Source organism: Bison bison, unplaced genomic scaffold, assembly GCF_000754665.1.
Source record: "Bison bison bison isolate TAMUID 2011002044 unplaced genomic scaffold, Bison_UMD1.0 scf7180017864033, whole genome shotgun sequence".
NCBI lineage: Eukaryota > Metazoa > Chordata > Mammalia > Artiodactyla > Bovidae > Bison > Bison bison.
In genome coordinates, this window is record NW_011494605.1 from 858,546 (window position 1) to 884,623 (window position 26,078).

Here is a 26,078-nt window from a genome sequence, read left to right on the forward strand (position 1 = left end):
GTTGCTCATCCGTTGTACCGCCCTGTGCCTCAGTTTTCCCATCTGTAAAGTGGTAACGATTGTACTAGCAGCCTCGAGTGTTGTTGTAAGGACTCCAGGAACACTGGTTGGCATGCAGTAAAGGCTCACTGTGTTTCCTGTTTCATCACTGTCCCCCACACCATCGAGCTGACCCCAGCTGTGGACTGTCCAGGCAGGGACAGCTTCCAGGAGTCACACAGGGACCAGCTCTGAGAAAACATCCTCCAATAGGCCTCAAGGTCCAACAGGTTTACGGCTCATCTTTGTCAGTTCCACCAGCAACTCAAGTCTCCCTCCCTAGCAGGGAGATGGAGGCGGGGTTCTGTGTGTGCATGTCTGTCTCCTCACTAGACTCCAAGAGGCAAGGACCACGTGGCCACTGCCCCACACACGCTCAGCACGCGTTGTCTGGATCTAAGACTTTGAAGATTCGTTTGTTCACCATCTATCCAATATTTATGGATCACACACTGTGACCCAGGCCCTGGGGTGGTCCCTGAAGACTCACTGAGGTGTAAGATTCTGGGGAAGGAGAAAGTAGTAGGATTCTGTGTGTTGGGAGACAGGCTTCCCAGGTGGCAATAGTGGAAAGGAACCCACCTCCCGGTGCAGGAGACGGCAGAGAGACGGGTTCAATCCCTGGGTCAGGAAGACTCCCTTAAGGAGGGCATGGCAACCCACTCCAGTATTCTTGCCTGGAGAATTCCATGGACAGAGGAGCCTGGTGGGCTACGGTCCATAAGGTCTCAAAGAGTTGGACATGACTGAGGCGACTTAGCACTCACTCGTGTGTTGGAAGGGGAGGGGGCTGGTCTCCATCTCACCTGCACCCCCTAACCATTCATCCGACAGACTTTTATGACACCCTTGCTGTGACCAGCCCCGGAGCAGACCCTGAGAACACAGAAGTGAATCACTTGACCCACCGCCCCAGATGAGACCAGGTTTGGCCCTCAGGCGGGATGCAGGTTTGAGATCCGGGAATACGGTGGAGGCTCTCCCAGGTTCCAGTTAGGGAGGCCCCTCGAGAGGCCAGTCCCTGCTGGGAGTTGGCCCCTCCTCCGAGCTGGTCCTCAGTCTCCCCACTGTTCAATGTAGGCAGAGAGGTGGTGGCCCTGCAGCCTCCCAGCCCGAGTCCTGCCTGCAGCCCCTCACCCGTGGGCACTTCGCTCCTCTCCGGCTCATCATTCACCCCAGAACCTGAGGGGAAATTCTTGCACTCTCACTCTAACTGCCTGTGATGGATGGTGACAGGTGGGAAGCTGGGAGGTCAGCATGTTGACAGCCCCAGGGAGATCCAGGGAGCAAGCACGAGGTGGACAGGCTGCTGGGAAACGGAGGGAGGGAGGCTGGGACTGCACAGCAGCTGGATGGGGAAGTGGGGCGGTGAACCCAGAAGCACCCCCACCAGCCAGGCCTATACACCTCTGGGCTGGCTTCAAGATGCCCCAGCAAGCCCCCCACCTGACAGTCGCCCTCTCTGTGACCTGCCACAGTCCCTGACATCCCACCTCTGGGTCACTGTGAACCACAGGTCTGGGAATGACCTGAGTCTTTGATGGAACCCCCCACACTCACTCTGGGGCCCTGGGCAAGCCCCTTACACCTGGACACTCTCAGGGTCTCTGTGGACAGGGAGGGACTGGGCTGCACCACATGCTCCCCTGGCTGCCACGCTCACGGGGACTCCAGAGACCCTTATGAAATTGTGCTCTCCTTCCCTCCTCCTCTCCTTCCTCTTCTCTACTTATTCATTGCATTTATCTGACAAACACCGAGTGAGTGCATATCCAGAGCTGGATGGTGGTGAACAGGTAGGGACCTGTTCAAGGCACTCATGGTCTTGAGAATCAAGGTCTTTTGATCCAGGGTATGCATGATGCTAAGGGAAGCACAGGAGGTGGTGCGGGCACTCAGGAGGCCTCTAATTCAACCTGGGGGCAGGGCAGACTTCCTGGAGGAGGCATCGCTAGCTGAGGGATGGGATCAGAGTTAGCTAGGTGAGGATGAGGGTGGGGCAGCGGCAGGCAGGGGTAAGGGCATGTGCAAAGGCTAGGAGGTCAGTGAGGCTCATCTGACCCAGTGAGCCCTGACCCAGTGTTAGGGTGGAACACAGAGGATTCTGCCAAGGCTGTGAGTCTCCCCTATGTGATCCCAGGCAATCGGCTGCCACCTGCCTCAGTTTCCCTGTATGTCAGATGGGCCTGGGTCCCTGTGGCTGCCTTCTAAGGGAGGCTATAATAAAGTCCTAAGAGGCAGGAGGAGTGAACATCCTTTGGAAAAGCCCAGCGTGCACCTTTGAGCAAGGGACTGAGCCAGTCCTGGGCTGGGGCCACCGAGTTGACACCACCCTTGCCTGCCCCCATGCGTGATTGGGCTGGAGGGGCACCCGGTGTGGCAGCCTCCAGCGCATAGGCTGTAGGAACTCCCTACCCGCAGCTCTCGGAATCCACTCTTGGCAGCAAAGGCCATTCCTTCCCTGCGTCCATGGAGACCCATTAAAGACAGGGGCCTCTGGGCCCCGCAGTGGTCCACACAGAAGACGCCAAGAGCCACAGGGAAAACAGGGCACCCCAGGCTGCATCGGAGCAGGTGGCCGTGTGGCCGCTCTGAAAGGAGCATTCCTGGAGCTGATGGAGGGGGCATTCAGAGGGGCCCAAGCCTTGTGGGACACTGGCTGGGTCCTGAGCACTGCCTGGCAACATTTCAGTGTCTGGTCTGTGTCCTGTCTGCTCCCTCAGCCTCAGTAGCTCCAGACCCTTACTGTGCATGGTAAGACCCCAAACAGAAGACTTCAGATACTTTGAGAAGTAGGAAGCAATCAGCAATTTTTTTTTCGAATTCCTATAAGCCTTACGGGCCTTCATCTCCTTCCCTCCAGGGTGGGGGGTGTCTGCCCCCTGCAAGGGGCAGCTCCTGCAGGAGGCCCCCTCCTATGGGGTTCCTGCCCCAGGACTGTCCAGCGGAAGCCCTCACTTCTGACCCCGGGTTCCCATCGCCACTCCCTTCCTCTCCCTCTTTGAGGCTTGGTGTCCCAGGACACCACAGCACTGTTCTGTCCTGTTTTCTTCATAGCTCTCACTGCTTCCTCTCTGTCCCCTTAGTGGGTTCCTCTTTCCCTTGCCTGATAAATGTGGGTGCCCCTGTGAACGCCGTCCACGGCCTTCTTTTCTTCTCACTCTATTCACAATCCAGGGAATGTGAATCCATCCATTCATATGGTTTCAGTGACCACAGTGCTGTCACTGAGATGTCCCTGACCACAGCTGCTATTCAGGACCCGCTGTCCTAGCCCGGACCCATTTGTCCAGTGGCCTCCTGAGCATCTCCCACCCAACTTCCCCAGAGCCTCACCCTCCCCTCCTGGGTGTGTCTCAGCTGAGCTCTGCTACCCTTGTCAGATGGATGCATCTTTGCCCTTTCTTCTCTCTCCTCATCCTCATACCATCAGTCACCAGAGTTCCCCAAATCCCTCTGAACCGTGCTCAACCCTGGCCCAGGTCACCACCAAATTCTGCCAGAATCACTGCATGTAGCATCCTCCCCACTCTCTCCAGTTCACTCTCTTCACCGCGGCTGGAATGAGCTCCCCACACCTCAGAGCTTCCTCTGTCAGAACGAGTTCCCAACAAGCCCCTGGAGTGGAGACCAAGAGCTTTGAGAAGGCGAGGGACCGTGCCTGATCTATCTTTGTCCCCAAGGCTAAGATCAAATCTGGCACATGGTGGTGGCTTCATGAATGTCTGCTGAATGAATGAATAACAGGATCTGTTAGTCCATATCCTTTCCATGATCTCTTATCTCCAGGAGACCTGAGCTCGAGGATCCCCTCCCCTTGTAACCCTGCCCCGACCCCTTGGTGATGCTCCCCACAGAGCCTGGGAGCTTGGCTTAGAACAGCCCCAGCCAGGTCCTGGGGCATGCTGTCCCAGGGGTTGGCAGACAGGGTTTGGGCTTGCCTCCAAGGTCACAAATCCTGAAAAAGGCACCACACCCATTCTGGAACCTGTAGGGAAGGTGTGGAAAGTTTCCAAAAGGGCCCCTCGGTGTCGGAACTTAGCCTGCTCAGCTTGCCCAGGCTCCCGGGGTCTCCTGGCCACCGCTCAGCAGCTCCTTCCAGCACTGACAGCTGCTCTCTGGCCAGCTCTCTGCAGGAAGGCACATCCCATTTCATTTACTGAGGCTGCGTGAACCAGAAGAGGGGGGCGGAGAGGGAGTGGGACACACAGAGCCACTGAGGCAGAGTGAGGGAGAGGGACACACGGAGAGAGGCAGAGAAAGGAGAAACACTCAAGACAGACAGGGGAGGGGGAGAGCTCCAGAACACAAGGAGACAGAGGAGAAGAGATGAGGTGACAGGGGCTGGGATGCAGGCTACACCTGAGACCCAGAGACAACAGTAGGGAGAGAAGGAAAAGCAGAGATGCCATGACAGCAAGAAAGATATACAAAGAGGGAGAGAAGGGAGAAAGAGATGAGAAGCAAAGGAGAATCCAGCAATGAAAACAAAGGGCATGAAGGAGAGACTGACACTGAGGGCATCAGGGAAGGCTTCCTGGAGGAAGAGCCCTGGAAGGGGAGGATTCAAACAGATATACGGGCTTGGGCAGGAGGGACAGGCAAGAGAAGGAACAAGGGCCTGGAGGAGGATTATAGGTTTGACAAACGGTGGGCTGGCTTGGTGCGTATGTCCCCTGACCCCACAAGCCAGAGCATCGCTTAAAAGACATCATATACAGTCAGGGAAGGAGTTTGGCTCTGAATAGGCAGAGCTCCACAACATTTTAGTGCAGAGACAGTTTCCCCTTCTTCCAGGCATAAGCAGGCCTACGCCAGGGCACAAAGCTCAGTGAACGGAGCATAGGCTGGGCTGAGTCCCTATCCCGGGTTTCCCTGGTGGCTCAGTGGCAAAGAACCCTCCTGCCAATGAGGGGGAGACTCGGGTTTGATCCCTGGGTCAAGAAGATCCCCTGGAGAAGGAACTGGCAACTCACTCTAGCATTCTTGCCTGGAAGAGTCCCAGGGACAGAGGAGCCTGGTAGGCTACAGTCCATGGGGTTGCAAAGAGTGGGACAAGACTTAGTGACTAAACAACAAGTCCCTACCCATCAGCTGGGCAGTCTGACAGCTCCCATTAGTCCTCTGAGACGAAAGAAAGGGTAGGACAGAGCTAATAATCCTGTCCGGAGGTTAGGACAGACCACCTGGCTCAACAGTCAACCAGCTCTGTGATCTCAGACAGTTGCCTTCCCTTCTCTAAGTCTCAGTTTTCCTGCAAAGGAATCTCCCATGATAGAATCTTCATGATTCTATCTTGTGATTACTTGAACATAACCTCCTCCTCAGTGAGTCTCTTGGGCCACAATAATTTTCAAACATTAATTCATTTCACCTTTGCAGCAGCCTTTCCAGGTACCCCCAGTTTACAGATGAGGGAACTGGACCTCAGCGAGTAGACAAGGCCTGCTCAAGATCACACAGCCAGCAAAGGCAAAGCTTGGACTTCCATCCAGAGATGTCCTAGCTCGCTGCATGGGCTGTACACCCACTCTGAAGTGCCGGTGGCTACAAGGGATCCCGAGCTCATGTTTTGGGGGCAGGGCATCATCAGAAACATGTGTCCCTTGCTGGGATCACCAGATCGGAGAGGAAAGTGTGTGAGTGTTCAGTGCAAAGAATATTCCAATTAACAGGGTAATTTTAAGACAGTGTTGGGGGGCCCGGCGGAGGGGAGGAGGGGGAACCAGATGTTCCCACAAAGGCTCCAGAGTAACATGGGCTCCCCTCGGCCAGCACACGTTTTCTCTCCAGTGAGTCCAACGGGTTTCCAATTTTCTCTTCCTAGAAGAGGGAGTCCAAGCCCATATTTATGTTCTGTCTGAAATTAATGCAAGGGGAACTTTTAAGTGCTAATCTCACTGCCAGGATCAGTTGCTGGGTATCAAGCAATGGCAGTGTTTGTTTTCCTGAGGAAGTGTGGCAGGAGGGCTAGACGGATGAACCTGGGGGTGGACGGACGATGAGGGATACCCTGGGGCTTCGAATCTCCGAAGGAGGGTCCACCTGAGAAACTGGCAGCGCTGAGCTTTCCTTCTCCAGCTCTACTGGCCAGGAAGGGCTGGACTGGGGCCTTGTCAGTTCTGTGAGGACGGAGATGATGTCTCCCTGCACCCAGTTTTGTGCCAGGAGCTGAGGCACACGGTCCCCACCCTGGAGGGCATTACAGTGCAGAGGGGAGACGGGCGCACAAACAATTGCAGGACAGAGTGAGCCAGGCGGCGGCGGAGGGGTGCCAGGGGCTACGGGGCTGAAGAGGAAGGGACAGGATGCAGCCTGGGGGAGGGGCCGGCCTCCTCCTTGGGCCCCCCTCTCGTCCCATGGTGAGGATGCAAGCCTGGGGTTTTCTGACGAACCTGTACCCTAAGGGCCTGAAGCCTCAGGGGTACCTAAAGGAAACCCTGTTCTCCTAGAATGCACCCCAGGAGAGCACCCTGTTGGCCAACACGTGGGCAGGGACACTTCCTGAGCTTCACTGTCTCTTGGAGCTGAGACTGGCCGTGGGGGTCTCTCTCCAGGGTCCCTGCTGGGTCCTCAGGGGCCACCGAGCACTTCTGCCCTTGCATAGCCCTGCACTCCCCTGGACGGAGTCCTGTTCCTGGGGGCTCTGGGCTTTGAAACAATACTGATGAGGCAAGAGCTCATGTGTGCTGAGTGATGGCACTGCACCATGTTTTGAGACACACACGTGCTGCCCAGTGATGCCAGGCTCCTCTTAGATGGACTCTGAGGGTCAAGAGAAGCCAAGTACCTGGTCTATCCAGGCTCCTTCCTGTGAGGAGAGGCACTGGGCTCCTCATGCAGGCAGTCTGAGTCTGAAGCCCAGACACTCTCTTCTCTTCCTGCCTTCCCCACATGTCCAGCAGGAGTGCTGAGCCCGAAGCTGACATCTGGGCCCCCTGGCTCACAGACAGAGCTCCAGCCTAGTCCAGAGTACAGGGTTGGCTCCAGTTAGGGACGAGCTAGCAGATGGGATGTTCGAACTGGCTGGATGCTCTGGGCTGAAACAGGAAGGGTGACTCTGGCCAAGGACTGCAGCCCAGAGCAAGCGTGCCAGCTGCCAGATGTGTATATGGTGGGGCGGCAGGGCCCTTTGAAACACCGTTGGAAATTCTGAAACACTTCTGGATGCTGTGTGGCCTCACGTTCCAAGGTGGAGTATGGCAGGTGATCGGCGTTTGCCCGGGAGAGGAGAAAAGTGGCTGGGTGTGTGCTGTTTGCTGGGCCCCTTGTTTCCAAGGTCTCCAGGGCCCCGCGTGAGCTGTGTGTGCTCTTCTGTGCTTGGCTATGAGCGCTGAGGGGTTTTGTTCTGGAGGCACCCAAGTGGACAACCAGTGGGGGAAGGAGGTGGGTATGGGCCTTGTCCTGAGGACTGTGGGGATGAACTGGAAGAGGAACTGGAAGGCAGCTGAACCTGCATCAGGGAAATTTCAACCTGCCAGTTCTCACCTCCTCCAGGAAGCCTTCTCTGACTTACCTTCCCTCCTAGAAGAGTAGATGACAAATGTGCTAAGCATGAACAGAGTTGTATTAGGAAATCCTGTGGGACTGGGGGAATCCCAAAGAGGAGGTCCAGGCAGGAGAAGGGAAGGGCATTCTCAGGTGAACAGAGTAGCAGCTAAATGACTTTTTGGTGGAGACTGCCTGTCAGGAAGAACGGCCTAGTCATTGTTGACCACTGTTTCACTCAGTTCTAAGATTCTTGCTCTACTTATCTGTACCTCGATTTATCCACCCACCAAAGGGAATAATCAATATCATTTTGTCTCCCTCCAAGAGGCACTGAGGACATGAGAGCCACATGAACTGATGGATATGGGTGTTCTTCAAGCAGGATGGTGCCCACTCTCCAAGGAGCAATGGCTGCTGTTATTAATTTTTAAATGTTACTGGTGTTCAATGTGTTGGGTTTCTGTCTCTCCCTTCCTCAAGCCCAAGTCTTCATCATGAATCAACTTCTGTGTCTTGGCCCCATCGGTGTGTTTCTGGTTATGGGTCTGCTTCAGCTGGGGTGTGAGAGAGGCTGGCCCGGTGCTCGGGGTAACAGGTACAGCACCTCTGTCTCTGGTGCTCCCACAACCTGGCTTTAGACTCTTCAAACCCTGCTTTAGATTTGAAGAAGCAGATTAGGTTTGAAGAAGCAGAAGCTTGGACTTCCGCTTCCTTGGTAGGGGGCAGGTGGCAACAGTCCCACGTGGAGGGATTTCCAGGCCCTGGAGGGCTCTTAGCCCCATCCTCCTTCCAAAGAATTCAAGAGTGATTGACGAAAACTCTGTGAGAGGGTTAGAATGCTACGATGATGGAAGGCTGGGATATCAGAACCACATAATCTTGGAACAACAGGCTGTTAGGGTCCAAGGAATTTGGAAAGTCAGAAGTTAGAATTATATTCAGATTGTTGCATGCTAGGGTTACAGGATATATGATAACCACTGGCTGTCAGAATTCAAAATGAACAGGCCCTGCAGGTTAACTGGTCTACCCTTTACTTTGGCTCCTGTCTCCAGCCCAGCTCTGCCAGCCAGCCCCTACATTATGCACTCTGTTCCAGATTCTATCTTAAGAAATGGTGGGTGAGGGGGAAACAATACAGTTACCAACTTTCCACTTTCCCGAGGGCCTCTGAAAGCCCCATTTGTCTCATATCACCATCATTTTTTTTTTTTAAAGCAAAAGATGTTTATCTTCAAACACAGTAGAAAGAAGATGATTTCAGAATATAAGATAAGCTTATAAACTGAATGTTTCATTAACAAAAAATTCACCACCTTGTACTTATTTTTCTCAGTTATGTGGAGACCAGAGGAAATCCAGGAACACACTTGGCTCTTTGAGGACCCTCAGGTTCACTTGCCAAACTGCATGGGCCCGGCATTTGGGAATCAGCCCTTCTTTCTCCCAACCCCAGGCCAATATACCCTTCCAAGGCAGGGGCCTGGATCCTTTCAGAACATCTGAAGTTGCACCCTGGCCACAGCCACCTCACAGGGAGGCGGGACTTCCATCTGGGCCTGTTTAGAGTTGTCACACATGTGCACACCCTTACTGCCCCTGAACCTGCTGAATAACCTCCAGAAGAGGTCAAACAGCGCCTGGATACAGAAACATCACAGACACCAAGGACAGTACTCTTCTATGGGATGTGCCAGATAGAAAGACACTTTCCCACAATATTGTCAACCTTTCTGGAAGTACACAGCAAGGGCACCATGTCTGGAAGGTGGGGAATGGCCTGGAAGAAGACCCAAGAGGCCAGGATTCAGGTTGAAGGTCTGCCTGCCTGTGGCCTTGAGGAAGCCATTCATCCTCCCTGGGCCTTATTTCTACCTACAAAATGAGTATAATAGCTCCCATCTCCTGGGATTATTGCACAGAGCAGGGGTGATGCCATCTAAGAGCCTGTAATGGTGGGGCTGGCCCTCAGTAGAGCCTTTCGGATAAGGGTCCATCCACCGCAGTAGAGAGTTTAATGCCGCTACCTAAAGCACGTCTGGCACAGTCCAATGAGGCAGGTGTGTTATCCCCATTTTACAGATGAGAGACTGAGGTCTTGGAGGTGAAATGGCTTATAATTATGTGTCTGTATCCTAAGCTATTTCCTAGGGACATCCATGAAACTGGATTGAGAAAACTTTGCATGAGCAGACGCCTGTTGGGGGATAGAGAATCATATTTCCAGGGGTACAGACCCTCCCTCCCACAGCCACAGGGGCCCTGTACCTCCTTTGAGGGCTGGACAGGGCATGGGCCCTGAGTGAGGCTGACTCAGGTCCCCAGTGCCTGGGGGTTGGGGAAGGCCTGAAATGGAACAGGCACCCAGAGGGTGCCCTGGAGCGGGGGAACCTGTAGTTTGCAGACCATCGAAGAGCGCTTAGCCTGTCCCTGCATATACATCCTCAGCCTGCCAAAGGACATGGGACTCAGGAGCTACATGGACATAAGGACACAGCGAGGCAGGCATGGATTTTTGTCACCACGAGTTACGTAGGATGGGTCCCATGCCATCACACTGACTGTCACAGGTCCACTCAGCTGGCTCCCTGCCTGCCTGTGAGAGCAGAGCCCCTGACCACAGCTCCAGAACCAGGCACTCGTCCTGGCTCTACCCCCAACTCGCCATGAGCTTCACCCATGTCCTGGCCTCTGTGGAACTCAGCCTGCCCATGGCTGCGATGAGGTGGGCAAGCTTGAGCTGGAGGCTGAGTCCAGCTTTGAAATTCTTAGGATAAGGGTAAAAGTGCAGCACTGAACAGGCCTTCTGCTCCAGGTATGGCTGAGCCAGAACTGGCAAGATTGGCCCACAACCTGGGCCCGCTGCTACAGGGCAGAGGGTCTCTGAGAGCCAGGGTGGGGCTCCCACTGCCCTGGCTTTACTGCTGGCCTAGCCCAGGAGACCAGGACTGGAGGATCTGGTCAACATTCGTCCATCTATTCCTCCCTTCACTCATACATTCCTCCATATATTCATCGAGCTTGAAACTGTTAGGTGCTACTAAAAACACAGGGATGATTAAGTGGAGTCTGCCTTCCCGGAGTTCAGGGCACGGGTGGGAGACAGACCCAGCACCGCTCACCCACTCCACTGTGGGAAGCAGACTGGAAGCAGAGAGAGGACCAGGAGCCTGGAGCTGATGGAACTGACTGGGCCAGGACAGTGGTCGGGAGGATGGACACAGTAGACAGGTGTGAGGTCTTTTGGGTGGTCTGTCAAAAGAACTGATCATGAATCAGCGAAATTTCAGAGACAGGGAAGAACCTGAAGGCCGGCAGGAGGCGTGCATGCTGGCCTGTGCCTGAGTGGACACTTGTGCCCTTTGGGCTCGGGGTTTCAGTGTCAGGGGCTGCCCAGGCCATTGTGATTTTTCAGCTCTAGGCTCTCCTATTTCTACACTCACAGAAAGGAGCTGCTGTTAGCCACCTCCAGCCCATGGGTGCCTGGTCCTGAGCCTGGGGGAAGGTGGGGCAGCATTCGTGCAGAATGCTGGTCCCTAACTGGCCTCCCTCAATGACTGGGATCTCTAGGGGCTTCTCTTAGGCCAGGGAAGGAGCCTGGGGGCTAGCTGAGTTCCGAGTGGTTCCTCTTTCATGGTCAGCTGTGGGCCTTTCCAGCCCAGGGACTCTGCCTATATGCCCATGGGGGGAGGGCTGGGATGGTGAGTGAGGGAGGGGTGAGCTAGGGAGCTGGGCCAGGTCCCCAGCAGGTGTCCTGCAGTCAAAGTCCTGCTTCTCCTGCTTCCTTCAGGAAGCCTCTCCCACTGCTACAGGAATCCCTCCCGATCCTCAGAAGTCTGTTTTATAGCTCCTGGAATCACAGATGGCCCAAGTGAATCCTGGCTCTCTGTACTTAGATGAGTAAACTGTGGTTGCCCAAGTGGGGGGCAGAGGCCACATCAGGCCATGGAACAGCCTCAATGCGAGCCCAGAAGTCTCTGTCCAGTTGCAGGTGTGGCCCTAAAGAGGCCATCACAGAAGTCCTGTGTTTCTGAGGCCCTCCCGTGTGCCTCTCCTGTGCTGGGGGCTGCAGGGAGGGGAGACCACTGGAGATGCACGAACCCTGGCTCTTGCCCTTTAGCTATTCGGAGTTGAATGGGTGAGGATGGGGAAGACTTCCAGTAATGAATCAGGATGTCCATAAAAGCCCTTCTGTGTTAGATAGACTGCTTGGCTTGATCCAACTCAGCCTGATGTAGGCAGGCAGCGTGTGGGTATTCAGCCAGGGTAGGGAGGAGAGAGAGGGCAGCCAACCACCTTGTTTAATTCTCACAAAACAGGAGGTGAATTCATTCAGCCCAAACTGCCAGTAACATGAATAAGAAGAAATAACGTTTGTCTTGCAGCTCTGGAGCAAAAGCTGACAAGGAGGTAAATGCGGTATCCTGGTCCCAATGTGGACAGCGCTGTCCTCAGCAGACAGCCATGGAGAAGAAGGAAAGAAAGAGTGAGAGAAAAGAAGCAGGAGACAGAGAAGAGAGGAACAGGGAGAGCGAGGCTGAGCAGGTCCCGCAGCTGAGAATCCGGTGATGATAAAACTTGTATTTATCATCATCATCATAATGATGCCGACAACTGTGGCTGCCCCTGAGTTACTCCGCCATGGTACTGATCTTTATGACTCTTCTACAAGGTGTGTGTGGGTGCTACGTTGCTTCAGTCACGTCTGAGTCTTTGTGATTCTAGGAACTGTAGCCCATCAGGCTACTCTGTTCATGGGATTTTCCAGGCAAGAATACTGCAGTGGGTTGCCATTCCCTTCTCCAGGGGGTCTTCCTGACCCAGGGATTGAACCTCTGTCTCCCTGTGTCTCCTGCATTGGCAGGCAGGTTCTTTACCACTAGAGTCATCTGGGAAGGTAGGTCTTTTCAACTCATCACATAATTATTGCCATCACTGCCCACTCATAGAAGAGAGACTTGAGCCTTTGAGAAGTCCTAGAGCCTGCTGAGGCCATGCCACCCAGAGGGGGCTGGGATCTGAAGCCAGGGCTGTGGGATGCCAGAGCTGCCCTCTCCCCGACTGGGCCACATGGCCCTCACCATCTTGGCCTTTGCTCTGCAGGGTGGGCCCAAGGCTGGGCTGGACACTGGGAGCTGGCATCAGTTCTGGCCTCTCAACATGGCCTCCGGGGCATAAAGCTGCCACAGAAGTCGCCCTGCTCTTGGCAGCAGTCACTGCCCTTGCCCATGGGGACTGTTACAACAGAACCCTAGACCAGAGTTAGAGGACTTGCTTTGGATCCCAGCTCTGCTGAACACTAGGTGGCTTTTCCTGCTCTTTCTGGGCCTCAACTTTTCCTTTTATAAAGTAGACAGCCCAGCAAATTTCTCAGCCCTGAAGGATTTTGCAGACAATCCCTTCCCCACTCCGGCCCAAACCTGCTCCGAAGGCAAAGAAGCAGATCTTGTCTTCGTTCTCCTGCAGAAGCGTCATGACCCTCTTCCCCATGCGCTCATTCCTCTTGTAGATGAGCTCCTGGCGGAAGTAGCTGTCAATCTCCTGGGCTGTGACCTGCTCGTGCGGCGGGAGGGTGGTGTTGATAAAGTTGGGCAGCTGTAAAGGCAAGACAGAGGCTGCCTTCAGTTCTTTCTGGAGCAAGGAGGGCTTCTAATAAGCACACACAGCCCAGTGTGGGGCCAGGTTGAAGTGAAAAGCAAAGTATTAGTCTCTTTAACTCGTGTCCGACTCTTTGAGACCCCATGGACTGTAGCCCGCCAGGCTCCTCTGTCCATGGAATTCTCCAGGCAAGAATACTGGAGTGGGTTGCCAAGCCCTTCTCCAGGAGATCTTCCTGACCCAGGGATCGAACCTGGGTCTCCTGCTTTGCAGGCAGATTCTTGACTGTCTGGGCTACTTACCTTTATTAAGGTAACTGATGTTTTTCATCAATTCCAAGATGCTTTGAGATGACTGTTGTTATCCCAGTTTTATGAATAAAGGAAGAAGAGCACAAGGTCCAGAGACAGGTGGAGAGTCACACAGCTAACGGAATAACAGAGTCAGGCTGGGAGCCCCAGATGCCGCCCTCACTCAACGTATCACTCCCGCCTTGTTGAACTTCAGCCTCTAGACACTGAGGTCATGAGGCTCTCCCTGTGGCACTGAGCCTGTCACTGGCATGAACAGCAAATCTGGTTCAGCAGATTTTCAGGTGTAGCGGGTCAGCTGAGCTGCCTGCCTGGTATAACAGAAAGGCTGACCTGGGCTTTGGCCCTGTTCTGATGCTGTGGGATTTTGGCCAAGTTACTAAACTTTTCTGAGTCCCAGTTTCCTCATTTACAAGGTGGGACTGATGATACTGCAGCAGATTGCATGACATGATGGGTGCTGTCATGGACACCTTTTAGCCCATCCCCCTCCAAAGAGGTTAGAGGAGGGGTCATAGCCTTTGGTTTTCCCAATGTATGAGCACTAGCTGACTACTTTCCGTTGCCACCACTATCTTCCCATCCCCAGCTCTGCCACTTCCCAGGGTGTAACCCAAACCCTCCATCCCTCCTTGAAAACTTCAGCTCCAGGACTAAGGCCTCCTCCCATAATGATGGCTTGTTCAACAATCTGGCTTGGAACTATCCATATTTCCTGGCTCTCAGTCCCATGTCCACACCCAGCCACGTGGTCCAAGGCCAGCATCTCTGACATGTTCTTGAACGAGGCACAGAGCTCCTTGAGTTCAGGGACAGCACGTGTGTCATTCCTAGGCCCTCAATGCCCGGCACAAAGTCGGTGACCAGCACAGGTTTCTGGAGCCTTGAATATAAAGATGTGCTGTCCTTCCCCACTCCCACTGTGTTGCCTCTCTAACCTGGATGGTGGATCCAGTGCTCCAGGACTGTGTCCTTCAGCGTGTGGGTGGGGCAGGAGAGGAAGCCATGGACCGAGGAACCTGAGGCCATGAATCAGAATGAACTCTCTTTCCCCACAACCCACTGGTGCCACTCTAACCTTCAAGCCCTTGCTCACAGAATGTCTTCCACCTGGAGTCCCCCCTTTCATCACTCTTGTCTCCACCAACCCAGGCCCAAAGCACAGACCCAAGGCCTAGATGACTGGTGGACCAGCAGATGGAGCGTGTGGCATGAGAAGACTAATTTCCTGCAGGTTTCAGCCCAGTCACATGGCTTCTAGAGTCGCTGATGAGTTTTCAACCCTTTTCCTGAGGAAAATGGTGGTATCCATGGAGGCTGAACCCAGAAGGACTCAGGGGAGGCTGGGACCTCTGCCTCTGCTGTCTGCTGGCCAAGGATGAGTACATTCCCCAAGAGAGAGGGGAGGGTCTTCTCTGCCAGAAAGGCCTGGTATGCTGATCTAGGAGGAACAAGACAATGATGTGACGGGTGTTCCCTACACTTGAGCAGTGCGCAACCTGGTGAGCTGTATGCAGCAGCTCTCCGAGCGCCCATCAGGGCCAGCAAAGAGTCGGTGCTTGCAGACTGTTTGGTAAATGGATACATGAAGGAACAGAGTTCTTACTCCCTCCCCTAATCATGGAAGAGATGCTTGGCAGCCCTGACAAACTGGGCCACGCCTGGACTTCATGCCACTATAGGAAACAGACTTCTGAGTGGGGCTGGAGCACAAGAGAGACTGACTCAGAGGGGTTATTCCTGGAAACATGGCTCTCACAGGCTCCTCTCCATTCCCTGTGTATGGAAGAGAATGTGGGACAATGTTGTACCAAACGATAACTATTTTTCAATGGGTGAATGTGTGGATGAATGACTAGGCTTGCAGGCAACAGCTCTGGAGATAGTGAATGCAAGTCCTGAGGTCAGACAGCCCGGTCAGCTCGGGCTGGAACCCCTCTTTTGCCATTTACCAGTTGGGTGGCTACCGTAACTTATAAGTTACTTGGCCTCTCCGAGACTCAGTTTCCAAACTGGTCACATGAGCGCTATTTACATTGTCATGGTAGAAAGGATATCTTGACTAGACATCAGTACAACTAGCTCAGGATGGAGCTGGCTCCCTCATCTTTCCCCTCTGATGGCAGAGGCTACAGCAAAGGGTGGCCTTGCACAGAGATGGAGATGACAGAAAGATGGCCTTCAGAATCATCGGAGAGCATGAAGGCAGCGTTCTGCTTCCCTTCCCTTCTTCCAAGGGTCCAGGCATATGCCTTCTTCCTGGGACCTGCGATGTGTCCAGCCCTCTCTCCTTGGCTCCCTAAACATGAGCGTGCATCTGTGAAAGCTGAATCTCCATCCATTCCTTATGGAGATTTACTTTCTAAAAAAGAACAAGAACCAGAAAGTCCAATGTCAAAGTTGTGAAAAGGCTGGGTTAGCCATTTGGTTCCCTGAGCTGCCTAGCAGCTGGCTGATATTCTCTGCGTGTTTCATGCTGATGGGCCCTGGCTCCATGCCAAGGATGAGGCCTGGCTGGATGGAAGCAAATTAATGATGTCATTAGGTTTGTTGGGAGCCTTAAATCTCTTGCAACAAGTTCAAGTGCAGGACGTACGAAAAAATTTTAAAGAGGATGTGCCAGGTCCCCAGGGCCCTAGAATGATGGATCCAAGGTGGAGTGATGAGTAGATGGGCCTGGCAGAACTGGAGCAGGGTTGTGAGACTCCCCTGACCCTCAGCTAGGACTGGGTGGTTTAGAGGTAAGTGCTCAGGTCTGCTAATGTCACAACCTCATCCCTTCTCTTTATCTTGTCCATCCATAGACACCTTCTAAGAACTTCCATGGGTCCAGTTCTCGGTCCACTTAGGAGGCCAGAGAAACCTCGGTCCAGAGAAACCTCAGACTGGGTCTGCTGCCCTGGATGAGTCTCATGGCCAGTGGGGGGATCAGAAGATTGGGGAATGTGTGCTTTCAGAGGACAGTGAGTGATGTGGGAGCATGGACGAGGCCCCTAATAGGGTGGCCATGTGTCTTGGTTTGCCCAGGACAGTCCTGGTTAATGGCGAGGGTAGATTGCTGCATGCTAATTAATTATTCTGACTCAATTATATTTGACCTTTCACTCTCAAAAGTATCTGAATATGAATTTTATATATATATATATATTTATTTATTTATTCTACACCTAATGCAAGCTAGGGGGCTCAGAGAAGGCTTCCCAGTGGATTGCCCTGCTGATCTGGGACACTGACAATGCTAATGATAGGAGAGCAGCGGGAGGCCAGGGCCTCAGCCATTTCTGAAGGTGGGATGTGGGGTTAGGGGGATGAGGTGAAGCAGATCAAAAAGCAGACCAAGCGTGAGGTGTGCCTGGTCCCTGTCTGCCAGAGTTACCATCCTGGGCCCTGCATCAGTCCAGCCCCGGCCTCCAGAGGCTGCTCCAGCAACCTCAGCACTGCAGCCAGAGGCAACTTTCTGACCACATTTCTGTCTGGCTTAAACACCCCAGGAAGTTGGCCCCTCAGTGAGCATTCTCACTCCTACATGGTCTGCCCTCTGCTTTCTGGTCATTCCTCAGGACCTCCCACCATCCTGAGCACTGGCCACGCAGCTGGCTCTGCTTGCCAGTCCCTGCCTTCATCTGCATCTGGCAGACTCTACTCTCAAGCCTGGTACTCAAGACTCTACTCTCACATCACCTTCTCCCTGAAGCCCTGCCCAACTGCAGGTGATGACCGCTCCCCTCCAGCCCCTGGGTCCTGCAAGGCCTCCATCTGCAGAGCCCTTCTCTGTTAGCACATGGGCCCTGGATTTAGTGTGGATACCCTGACGTCAGGCTTGTCTGTGTCTGGGGGCAGGGCTGCCTAGTCCCTTCCGTGAGGGCTAGACTCTGTCTGTGCACCCTGGGTTGCTGTTCTAATCTGGGTGGGCGAATCTACCTGTGCCCTCTCACCCACTTCAAGTATAGGCACTGCGAAGAGACCCTCCAAGGCAGTTCACCTGCCAGAGATGTGTCAGTGGTTCTGGGCACAGGCGCAAAGAAAATCTGAGCTTGTCAGGCCTGGGGGTCACCCCACTCTTCCCTGTCTCAGTTGAGTGTTATGCTGTCTGTGGCCACAGCTCTGTCTTGCACATCCCTTGCCCCAGGTTCCCCTCAAGCATACAGCTCCCTGGCTGCCCAGGGCTCATCAGCCTCTGCCCAGCAGAGAATGCAGGGTCAGGCTCTATCATGGGGTGAGTGGCTGGTGATGCAACTGTGAGCCTTATGCTGCCAAGGTTCTCCTCCTTCTCTCCTCCAGGAGTGAGAGTCAGAGCACCCGGAATCCCAGCCTCCTGTGCAGGGCCTCCGGATCCTCCCTCCTGCGCTCTGCACCAAGCACAGCACACACCTGCGTTTGCCCTTGTGGCATTGCTCACTAATATTTGCTCTGTGCCACACCCTGTGCAGGGCAGCCTGACGAGAGTGGGCCAGACGCCCTTGCTCTAGTGGGGTCCCAGGTTATGCCTCTAGCCTAAACTCTCACCTCTCCTCCCACTCTCTCTTGCCTCCAGCTCACCAGGATGGTTTCCTCCACTGGCACATTCTTCTGCCTCCTGTCTGTGGCCAAGGCAGGTTTCTTCTCTGACCTTTCATCTTGCAAGAATGTTTCCATCTCTGCCCAGCCCTGCTCCACCCCTACCTCCAAGCCCACCTAAATCCCTGCTCCTGCTATGGGCTCCAAGGTCATCCTCCACTCTCCCCTGTAGCAAGGGTCATGCTTTGTGCCATTGCTTGTTGAATCTCCCCTTTTCTCTTAAGAGACTCCCAGCCTCTGAAGGCAGCTGTCTCTGGCTCCCTGCCACATCCCTTTCCATATCCCTGTGACTGGCATTTATAAATTATTTCTTTCATTCATCCAATATTTACTGAGTACTGTTCTGTGCCAGGCTTGTTATCAGTGAATAAAACAGACCCCAATTCTTGCTCTCAGGGAGTTTATGCTGTAGTGGGAATGGACAGACAACAAATAATCACTGATCAATGAATCGAGATATGTAAGTGTGCGAGAAGATGATAAAAAGCCATGAAGGAAAAGTGGAGCAGGAGAAAGGCGACAGGTGGGGAGGTGGGAGGTAGGCTGCAATTCTAGACCAGGAAGTTGGGCTTCCTCACTGAGACGACAACATGTGAGTTTCTATCTTGAAGGTAGAGAGGTGGTGAGCCATGGTGATAGCTGGGGAAAGGCCTTTCCGGCACAGCAAATAGCCAGTACAAAGACGAAGTGTGCAAGTGGGCTCATGGGTCAGCGGGGAGGCCCGTGTAGATGGGGGAGGCGGAGGACATGGGGTGAGAGACACCTGGTCCATCACGTGAAAGGTCACGGAGCCGTGCAGGTCCTCACAGAGATTCTAGCTTTACCCTGAGAAAAATGGGGAGCAATTGCAGTGTCCTGAGCAGAGAGATGGCCTGTTCTGACTAATACAGCCGCCTCTTGAATGAATGGATTACTGAGCACCAGATGCAGAAAGCACAGGGGACCTCGAGGTGCCCAGGAGAATATCTAAATCCTTCTGGGGCATCAGAGTGGTTTGGAAGAGATGACCCTAGACCACGGCCACGCGGGAGGAAACCCAGAGGGAGGAGGCTGAACAAAGGCACAGCAGTGGGCAAGGGCAAGGTGCGGGGAGGGCTACAAGTGGCAGAGACCCTCAGAATGAGGCCTGTGTGGCAGGGTCCTGGGCTGTGATGAGGTCCATGGCGGGTAGGGTACGGACGGGGGCCCTGACTGCCTACGAAGTATCTCAGAATTATCCCAAGGGAACAGACCTGGTGGAGCCATGCTCCGCTCCTTGACTCCCTCCTACCGTCTGGCCAGCCTGGGGTTAATCTTTGCTCTAGGACTCGAATCGAGGCAGAGCACCCTGGACTGGACTCAAGCCCAAGCTCTGAGCACCTGTGAGCTTTCCCTTCCCTGGACTTTAATCTCCCCAGGTGCTGCATGGAGCCTGGATGAGGGTTCCCTATCCTTAGGTAAGCTTCCAGGGTCTAGGTCCCAGAGCCACACACACCAGGCTCAAGTGGGGCTCTTGACAACATGACAACTAAGCGGTGTGGCCTTGAGCAAGTCTCTTCCCCTCCCTGAGCCTCAGTTTCCCCATCTGTAGCAGGGATGCCAACAGCTCCTGCTCACCAGCTGCATCTGGCACACAGTAGGTGTCTAATAAATGCCTTCCTAGAAGCCTTGGTTATACTGGCGCCCTGGAAGCTGCCTGGGCCCAGGGAGAGGAGCCTCACCTGGGAGGTGTCGTGGTTGAAGATGACGGCGTTGAGGTCCCCGCAGTTGTAGTGCTTGATGAGGTCTTCGGTGGTGTAGGGCGCCTGCAGGCTCCCAGCCCGCACGCTCTCGTGCTGCAGCAGAGTCTGGTTCAGGGCGAACAGCACCTGAGCAGAGGAGGACAGGAGTCAGGGCTGCACTCACGGCCCCTGGCTGAGTCCCAGACCCCTCAAGGGAGGGCCCTCCACCCGCTGGACTTTGGGGCCACAGGCCTGAAACAGGGTGTGTGAGAATGAGGGGAGCCTGACGTGAGCTGGTGCTGCTCGAATGCTCCACGGCCTTCGCTCTTCACTCCCTGGCCTCTCACCACACTCGGCCTGCTCCCGTCCCCAGCCCTTTGCCCTCACTGGTCCCCACTCCTGCTCTGGGCATCAACTTAGCGAAGAAGGTGGCAAAGGGAATCCTAGTTGCATCAGGGTTTTGGAGTGATGGGTGAATTTTTTCCTGACTCTTTTCTTCTGTGCTTAGAAAAGTTCTAGAAGAAGCACAAACTCATTTTGGAATCAAAAAGCACCCCAAACACAGCAAAACAAACAAATGAACCAGAAACCAGAAAGCCCATTAGATATCAAGGCCCAACCCAAATGCTACCTCCTTCAGGAGCCATCCTTAAACCGGGCAGAGGGCTTAGGAGCCGGGGCCTGAGTCAGATCCGTGTTGCCACTCAGCACGTGTTTCCTCCAGCCCCTCTGTGCTCTGGGCCACCATGCCAGGCCCTGGGGCACAGCTGTGCCCAGCCAGACCGGATGGCATCAGGATCACTTGGAGGTATAGCCAGGCTGTGGATTTCTAACAGGCTTCCTGGGAACTTCTTTAGCAGTCTTATGGCTTCTGGCATTTGAGCCCCATGGCTCTAAAAGAACATGGTCTGCCCAAGGCGTAAGGCCCTGAGACATGATCTAAAATGTCTCATTTTAGGTGGGGAAATTGAGGCTCAGGAGGGGAAGGGGCATGCCCAGTTCTGTATGTCTGGGACTAGAGCCAGCTCCACATATCTGTGCACCCAGACTCCTTTGGTCAAAAAAGGGAGGAGCTTGACCATAAAGCGGGTTATTTAATACAATGAGAGGGAAAAACAAATTGCAAATCCTGTGTAAAGCATCAGGAGGTAATCTCAGGCTTCCTGTCTTTGTTGTTTTTCCAGCTCCAGTCTACCTGGCAGGGCTCAGGCCCAGCTCATCCTGTCTGGAAACAGGGTCCACCCCAGCCTCTTGGTCCACGTTGATTCAGGCCCAGGCATCTCTCACTGCAACCCATGCTTTTTTGCAGAACCCCCTCCCTTCCCATTGATACCATATTCTTCTGCCACAGCTATCTTTTAAAAACAAATCTGATTGACTTTAGTTTTCTCTTTTTTTGCTCAAAGTTTTCATGGATGCCTCCTGCCCTGAAGATAAAAGCCTAGCTCTTCACTGGAGCATGCACGGCAGTGACTTGGCCCCTGCTGTGGTCAATGACCTTATTTCCAGCCCTTGTGTCTCCCAGTGCTCAGCTACTTAGCAATCTTCTGACTCTGTGCTTCGTACATGCTGTTCCCTGAGTATGAGAAACCTCCCACCTCTACTCTCCACTACTTACAGATCCAGACTTGATCTTTCAGGCTCTGCTTAGATGTCTCCTCCATGAAGATTCTCTGACCACCTGGGGGCTGGGTGAAGGCCTCCCCCTAAAGCTCTCATAGTCTCCCTGCGTGGTAGAATGATACAGTCATGGCCTCAAATCTTAATCTCTCCCTATATACATATAGTGGGCACGTTTGGTTGTGAGAGCTGGACTGTAAAGAAGGCAGAATGCCAAAGAATTGATGCCTTCCAACTGTGGTGCTGGAGAAGACTCCTGAAAGTCCCCTGGACAGCAAGGAGATCAAACCAGTCAATCTTAAGGGAAGTCAACCCTAAGTATTCACTGGAAGGACTGATGCTGAAGCTGAAGCTCTAGTATTTGGTCATCTGATGTGAACAAATGACTCATTGTTAAAGTACCTGATGCTGGGAAAGATTGAGGGTGTCAAGAAGGAGTAGAGGGTGTCAGAGGATGAGATGGCTGGATGGCATCACTGATGCAATGAACATGAAGTTGGGCAAACTCCAGGAGATGGTGAGGGACAGGGAAGCCTGGCGTGCTGCCGTCCATGGGGTCGCAGAGTCAGACACGACCAGGTGACTGAATAACAACAATATACATACACCTGGCCAGCGACCTCGGTAGCTCGCTCACATTCTGACTCTGGACTTGCTACGTGACAGGTGGAGGCCAGCATCACAAGCCTCCACAGACGAATGGAGAAAACATTATGCACGCCCTGCTGCCGCTGCCTCACACATGCCCACATTGTTTTGAGAACAGTCCACACTGGCCTGCTGGAGGGTGAGAGGCGTGCAGGGCAGAGCCCAACTGCTTCCATCATTGTCCCATCAAGGTCGTCTTGGTCTGGCCAGCCAGCTCCCAGGCAAGCAAGTGAGCCCAGCTGAGCCCACGTGCCTGCAGCTGGGCCCAGACATCTGAGCGAAGGCTTCACAGCACAGCTGTGCTGAGAGATGAGCGACCCACCCTGCTTCCTCCAGCAGGGTGTGAACATCGGATTGTAACTACTATTTCACTACCTCTCTCCCCACTGAGGTTATGAGCCGCTTGAAGATAGGAATTACATCTTATGTATTTTTGCATCGGCAGCACTCAGCACTGTGTCTGGTAAAGGGAGGGTGTCACCCATCCTTTCTTTAGCACTTTGACACCTGCTGTGGTCAATTCATCATTCAAGGTTGCTCCGTAAATCCTTCACACTAGCCCCTAGAACTCTGGCATTCCATCAGCACGGGGCACGCTGCCACCACGTGGTTCCAGAACACCTAATCTGAACAGAAAACTCAGGCCATAAGTACACAAAGTCTGGGGAAAATACTGTCTTGGGCAACGGGACCAAGCTTGTGCTTGTGAGATCACCTCCGCCCATCCCCTCCGGCTTTTGTTTCCAGCGGGGCAGGGGAGCTGGAGTGCATGGAACTTGACAGCACAGGCTACTCCCTCTAATAAGCCAGCTGGAGATGAGGTCAGGTCCCACCAGCCTACCTCTGGGCCTTCTCCGGGCCGCCAGGTTCTGGCTGTTCCCCTTGAAATCTGATCTGCAGCCACCTGGTGTGGGGTGTCGATGGCGGCTGGGTGGCTGGGGATGGATCACAGGAGGCAGTGGCCCTGTTGGCCTGGACATCGCTAAAGCAACAGGCACTTCCTCCCGCCCAGCACATGCCTGGGACGAAAGCGTCCATGTCGTGCTGGAGCGCGCTGCTCCTCTGTGGGGCTGGGACACACAGACTTCCTGTGGCCACACCCTGTGCTGCGCACACCTGCCCCTGATTCTCAGTGCCAGCACCTCCTGGCCTGTGCTGAGGTCATCGGCTCAGGCGCTCAGAAGACCTGGCTGGGGGGCAAATGGTCTCCCTGGACCCTCTTCGACACACAGAGTCACTTCTGCAGACATGTGGCCTTCGTGGAGCTGGGAGGCGTTCTAGTGAATGAAGCACATCACAGTCTGTAGGGTACTGAGAACAGTCCTGGCATGCAGTAAGTGTGGAATAAATGCTTGTCAAATACAACTTGGAATAAAACAGTTAGGCCTAAATATTCTTGGATTGGAGCTGGAAGGTCCCTTAGGGTCCAGTGGTTTCTCAAACCTTTTGTAGCCATGGAATCCTTTCCTATAGTTCTTGTTTTCCAAAGAAACCTTGCCTGGAACTCAAAATGTGCAGTGGATAGGAATGAAAACTTCCCTGATTGATGTAAAGGAAGCAGACTAGTGGCTGCTTGAAGTCTCACTGGCTCAGTGACCCCTGTGACAAGCACCTAGTGCTTCTCTGTGGAACCCGCAGGTACCCTGGAGCCTCGTTTGAGAACCACTGATCTCTTCCTATGCCCTCTTCATATGGAAGAGGAGAAAGGACAGGGGTGCAGAGCAGGCAGGGTGAAGCTTGCCCAAGGCCACACGGTGAGCTGGGGGCACAGTGGGCTCGCTATTCCTCAACCCCCAACGGAGGACCCTTTGCTGTGCCCCAGACCATGTCCGGGGCTGGATTTCCAGCTGGCTACTGGCACAGTCCACATTCATCCCATGCACCTTGCCAGATCCATTTTCTTTCAGAGCCTTGAAAAATTACCAGAAACAGGCAGGGAGTGTTTGTTATTAACATATTAGAGATAAATCACTGCAATCAGACCATTCAAGAAGCACCCCTAGGGTGGCACAGTTGAGGAGTGATGAGACTGGGGCTGAAACCCAAGCCTGTCATTCCAGACTCCCCTCAACCCCCACCACAGACCCCCGAGCTCCCCTTGGTCTTGGCACTTATCCCACTGAAGTGTCCATTTCAGGTAATTCCCTGTTCCCTGTCTAGACTGAGAGCTTGGGGTGGGTGGGGACCCTGCCTCTTTGGTCACAGCTGAAGAGCAGACAGTCAAGAACTACTTCAGAGAGTAGGATGCTGACCCGAATCCCACGCATGACCTTCCCCACCATTCCCTGTCTTGTACCCATCCTCTGCAGTTTGAAACTCAGTCCTCATCTATTTATCACGGGATAAGTACATGTATTGAGCACTTATCATGTGTCAGGAACCCTCTAAGCCCATATTAACTTATCTAACCTTTACAACAACTCTGAGACAGGTCTAGTATTAACTCCATTTAATAGATTGGGAAAAAAAAAAATGAAGCAAAGAGATAGCGAGTAACTCAATGAAGGTGACAAAGCTGGAGAAGGCATGGCAGATGCACTGGGGCCCAGCCCTGGAGCCCGTCACCTCAATGCACCACTGCCCTTGGGGCTTCCCCCTGCTCTCCCTGGGAAAGAGCTAGCAGGGGCAGTCCTTAATCACAGATGGGAAACCAAAGAAGCAGAGGGGAAGGGGACACAAGGCCACTTGTCTTGTAAAGGACAGATGTGGGCTATGAAATTTACTTTTGTTTGGCTCCCACAGGTTCCCACAACCAGGGCTTCAAAGTAATACGTGCTTCTTCATGAACAATCCTGGCACTTCCAACAGACATAGGGAAGCTACACTCATTCGGTCATTCAACAAGCATTTACTTTCTGATTTTCTGCAGGCATCTGGGATGGTTGGATTAATTGGACTTGTTTACCATCCACAGGGAGCTCCTTTTAGAGGCAGATAACACCCACTGGCCATTACCATGGAGCATAGCTGGTAAGTGGGGCCTACAAGGCCCAGCGCACGGGCATGAATCAGTGCCCTGCCCTGCTTCCTGCTTCCTTGTCATTCATCCCAAATCCCCAAGCCTGGCCCAGCTCAGACTCCCAGGCTTCGATGCCTTCTGCTCCCGGCCACTTTAGAATAACAAACCCTCCTCGCCTGTAGCCCTGGTGGCCAACTCTAGGATAATGTTTATGATAAGCCTTTGACATGAAATAACAAACATGGGGTGAAGGCAAGAGCCACCTCACTCCCTTGGATTGCCGGGTGTGGAGGCCTGGCCACCAAGAGCCCCGAGGGTCCCAGCACCCCCCTCAGTGGTGCCTGCAGGCCACGAACTGGTCCACAGCGTCTGCTGAGCGTAGGCCTGGAATTTAAACACATCTTCAAACACGGGCTTCAGATGGAGGGAGGGAGGCAGGCGCCAGGAGGGTGGGGACAGGTTTATTGTTGCAGATTAGTCTAGTAAACAGTCCTAGAGGGGCTGGAAGGGTGAACACCACCACCTGTGTTCGCTTGTTGGCCCTGCAGCATCATGGTGAAGAGAAGGAAGGACCCGCTTTGTTAGGAAGGTGTTTGAGACAGGCCTGGCTCTCAGGCTGCGGCTGCCACTTCTCACCCACCCCGAAACACAGGGAAATCACAGCCAAGGCCCCAACCCGCTCAGTGGTGCTGACGGAGCAGCCAGCATGGGCCACACACTGTTCTAGGTCGGGGGATTTAGTCAGGGACAAAACAGACCTAAATCCTGCTCTCTCTGCTGGGGAGGAAAAGGAGAAAAATAAAATAACTGGCAAAATGTTAATATTTAGTGAGTTAAAGACACAACAATGGTTCCATTTAACTGAAAGTTCAGACCCACTGCCCCCTGTCATTTTGGGCTCCTCGTGTGTCTTAATCAACAGGCAAAGAAGGGAGTTACTGTGTGGGCTGGGGGACTGGTCCTGACGACCGGGGGAATCGGACTGCTTTTCCACAACAGAGGTGAGGATGAGCATGTCCCCCGGGCAGGAGATCCCTTAGGGCATCCAGGCCCTGTGGGTAACTAATGTTGATGGGAAACGACAATGACCCAATGCAGGCAGGACGTCTAATGGCCCAGACCCTCCACGAATGAAGGTTTGGGTTATCCTACCAG

General features: G+C 53.7%; 1 protein-coding gene across 1 annotated transcript in view; it reads right to left on the reverse strand.

The window, feature by feature from the left end:
* The window catches only part of TRABD2B (TraB domain containing 2B), a 221,788-nt gene that overhangs the window by 18,625 nt on the left and 177,085 nt on the right, over positions 1–26,078 (reverse strand). Inside the window, exons 3-4 of the mRNA XM_010834430.1 lie at positions 19,697–19,843; positions 12,951–13,125 (exon numbers count right to left, since the gene is read on the reverse strand). Of these exons, the coding sequence (XP_010832732.1) occupies positions 12,951–13,125; positions 19,697–19,843 (322 nt within the window). The remainder of the gene's footprint in view (positions 1–12,950; positions 13,126–19,696; positions 19,844–26,078) is intronic.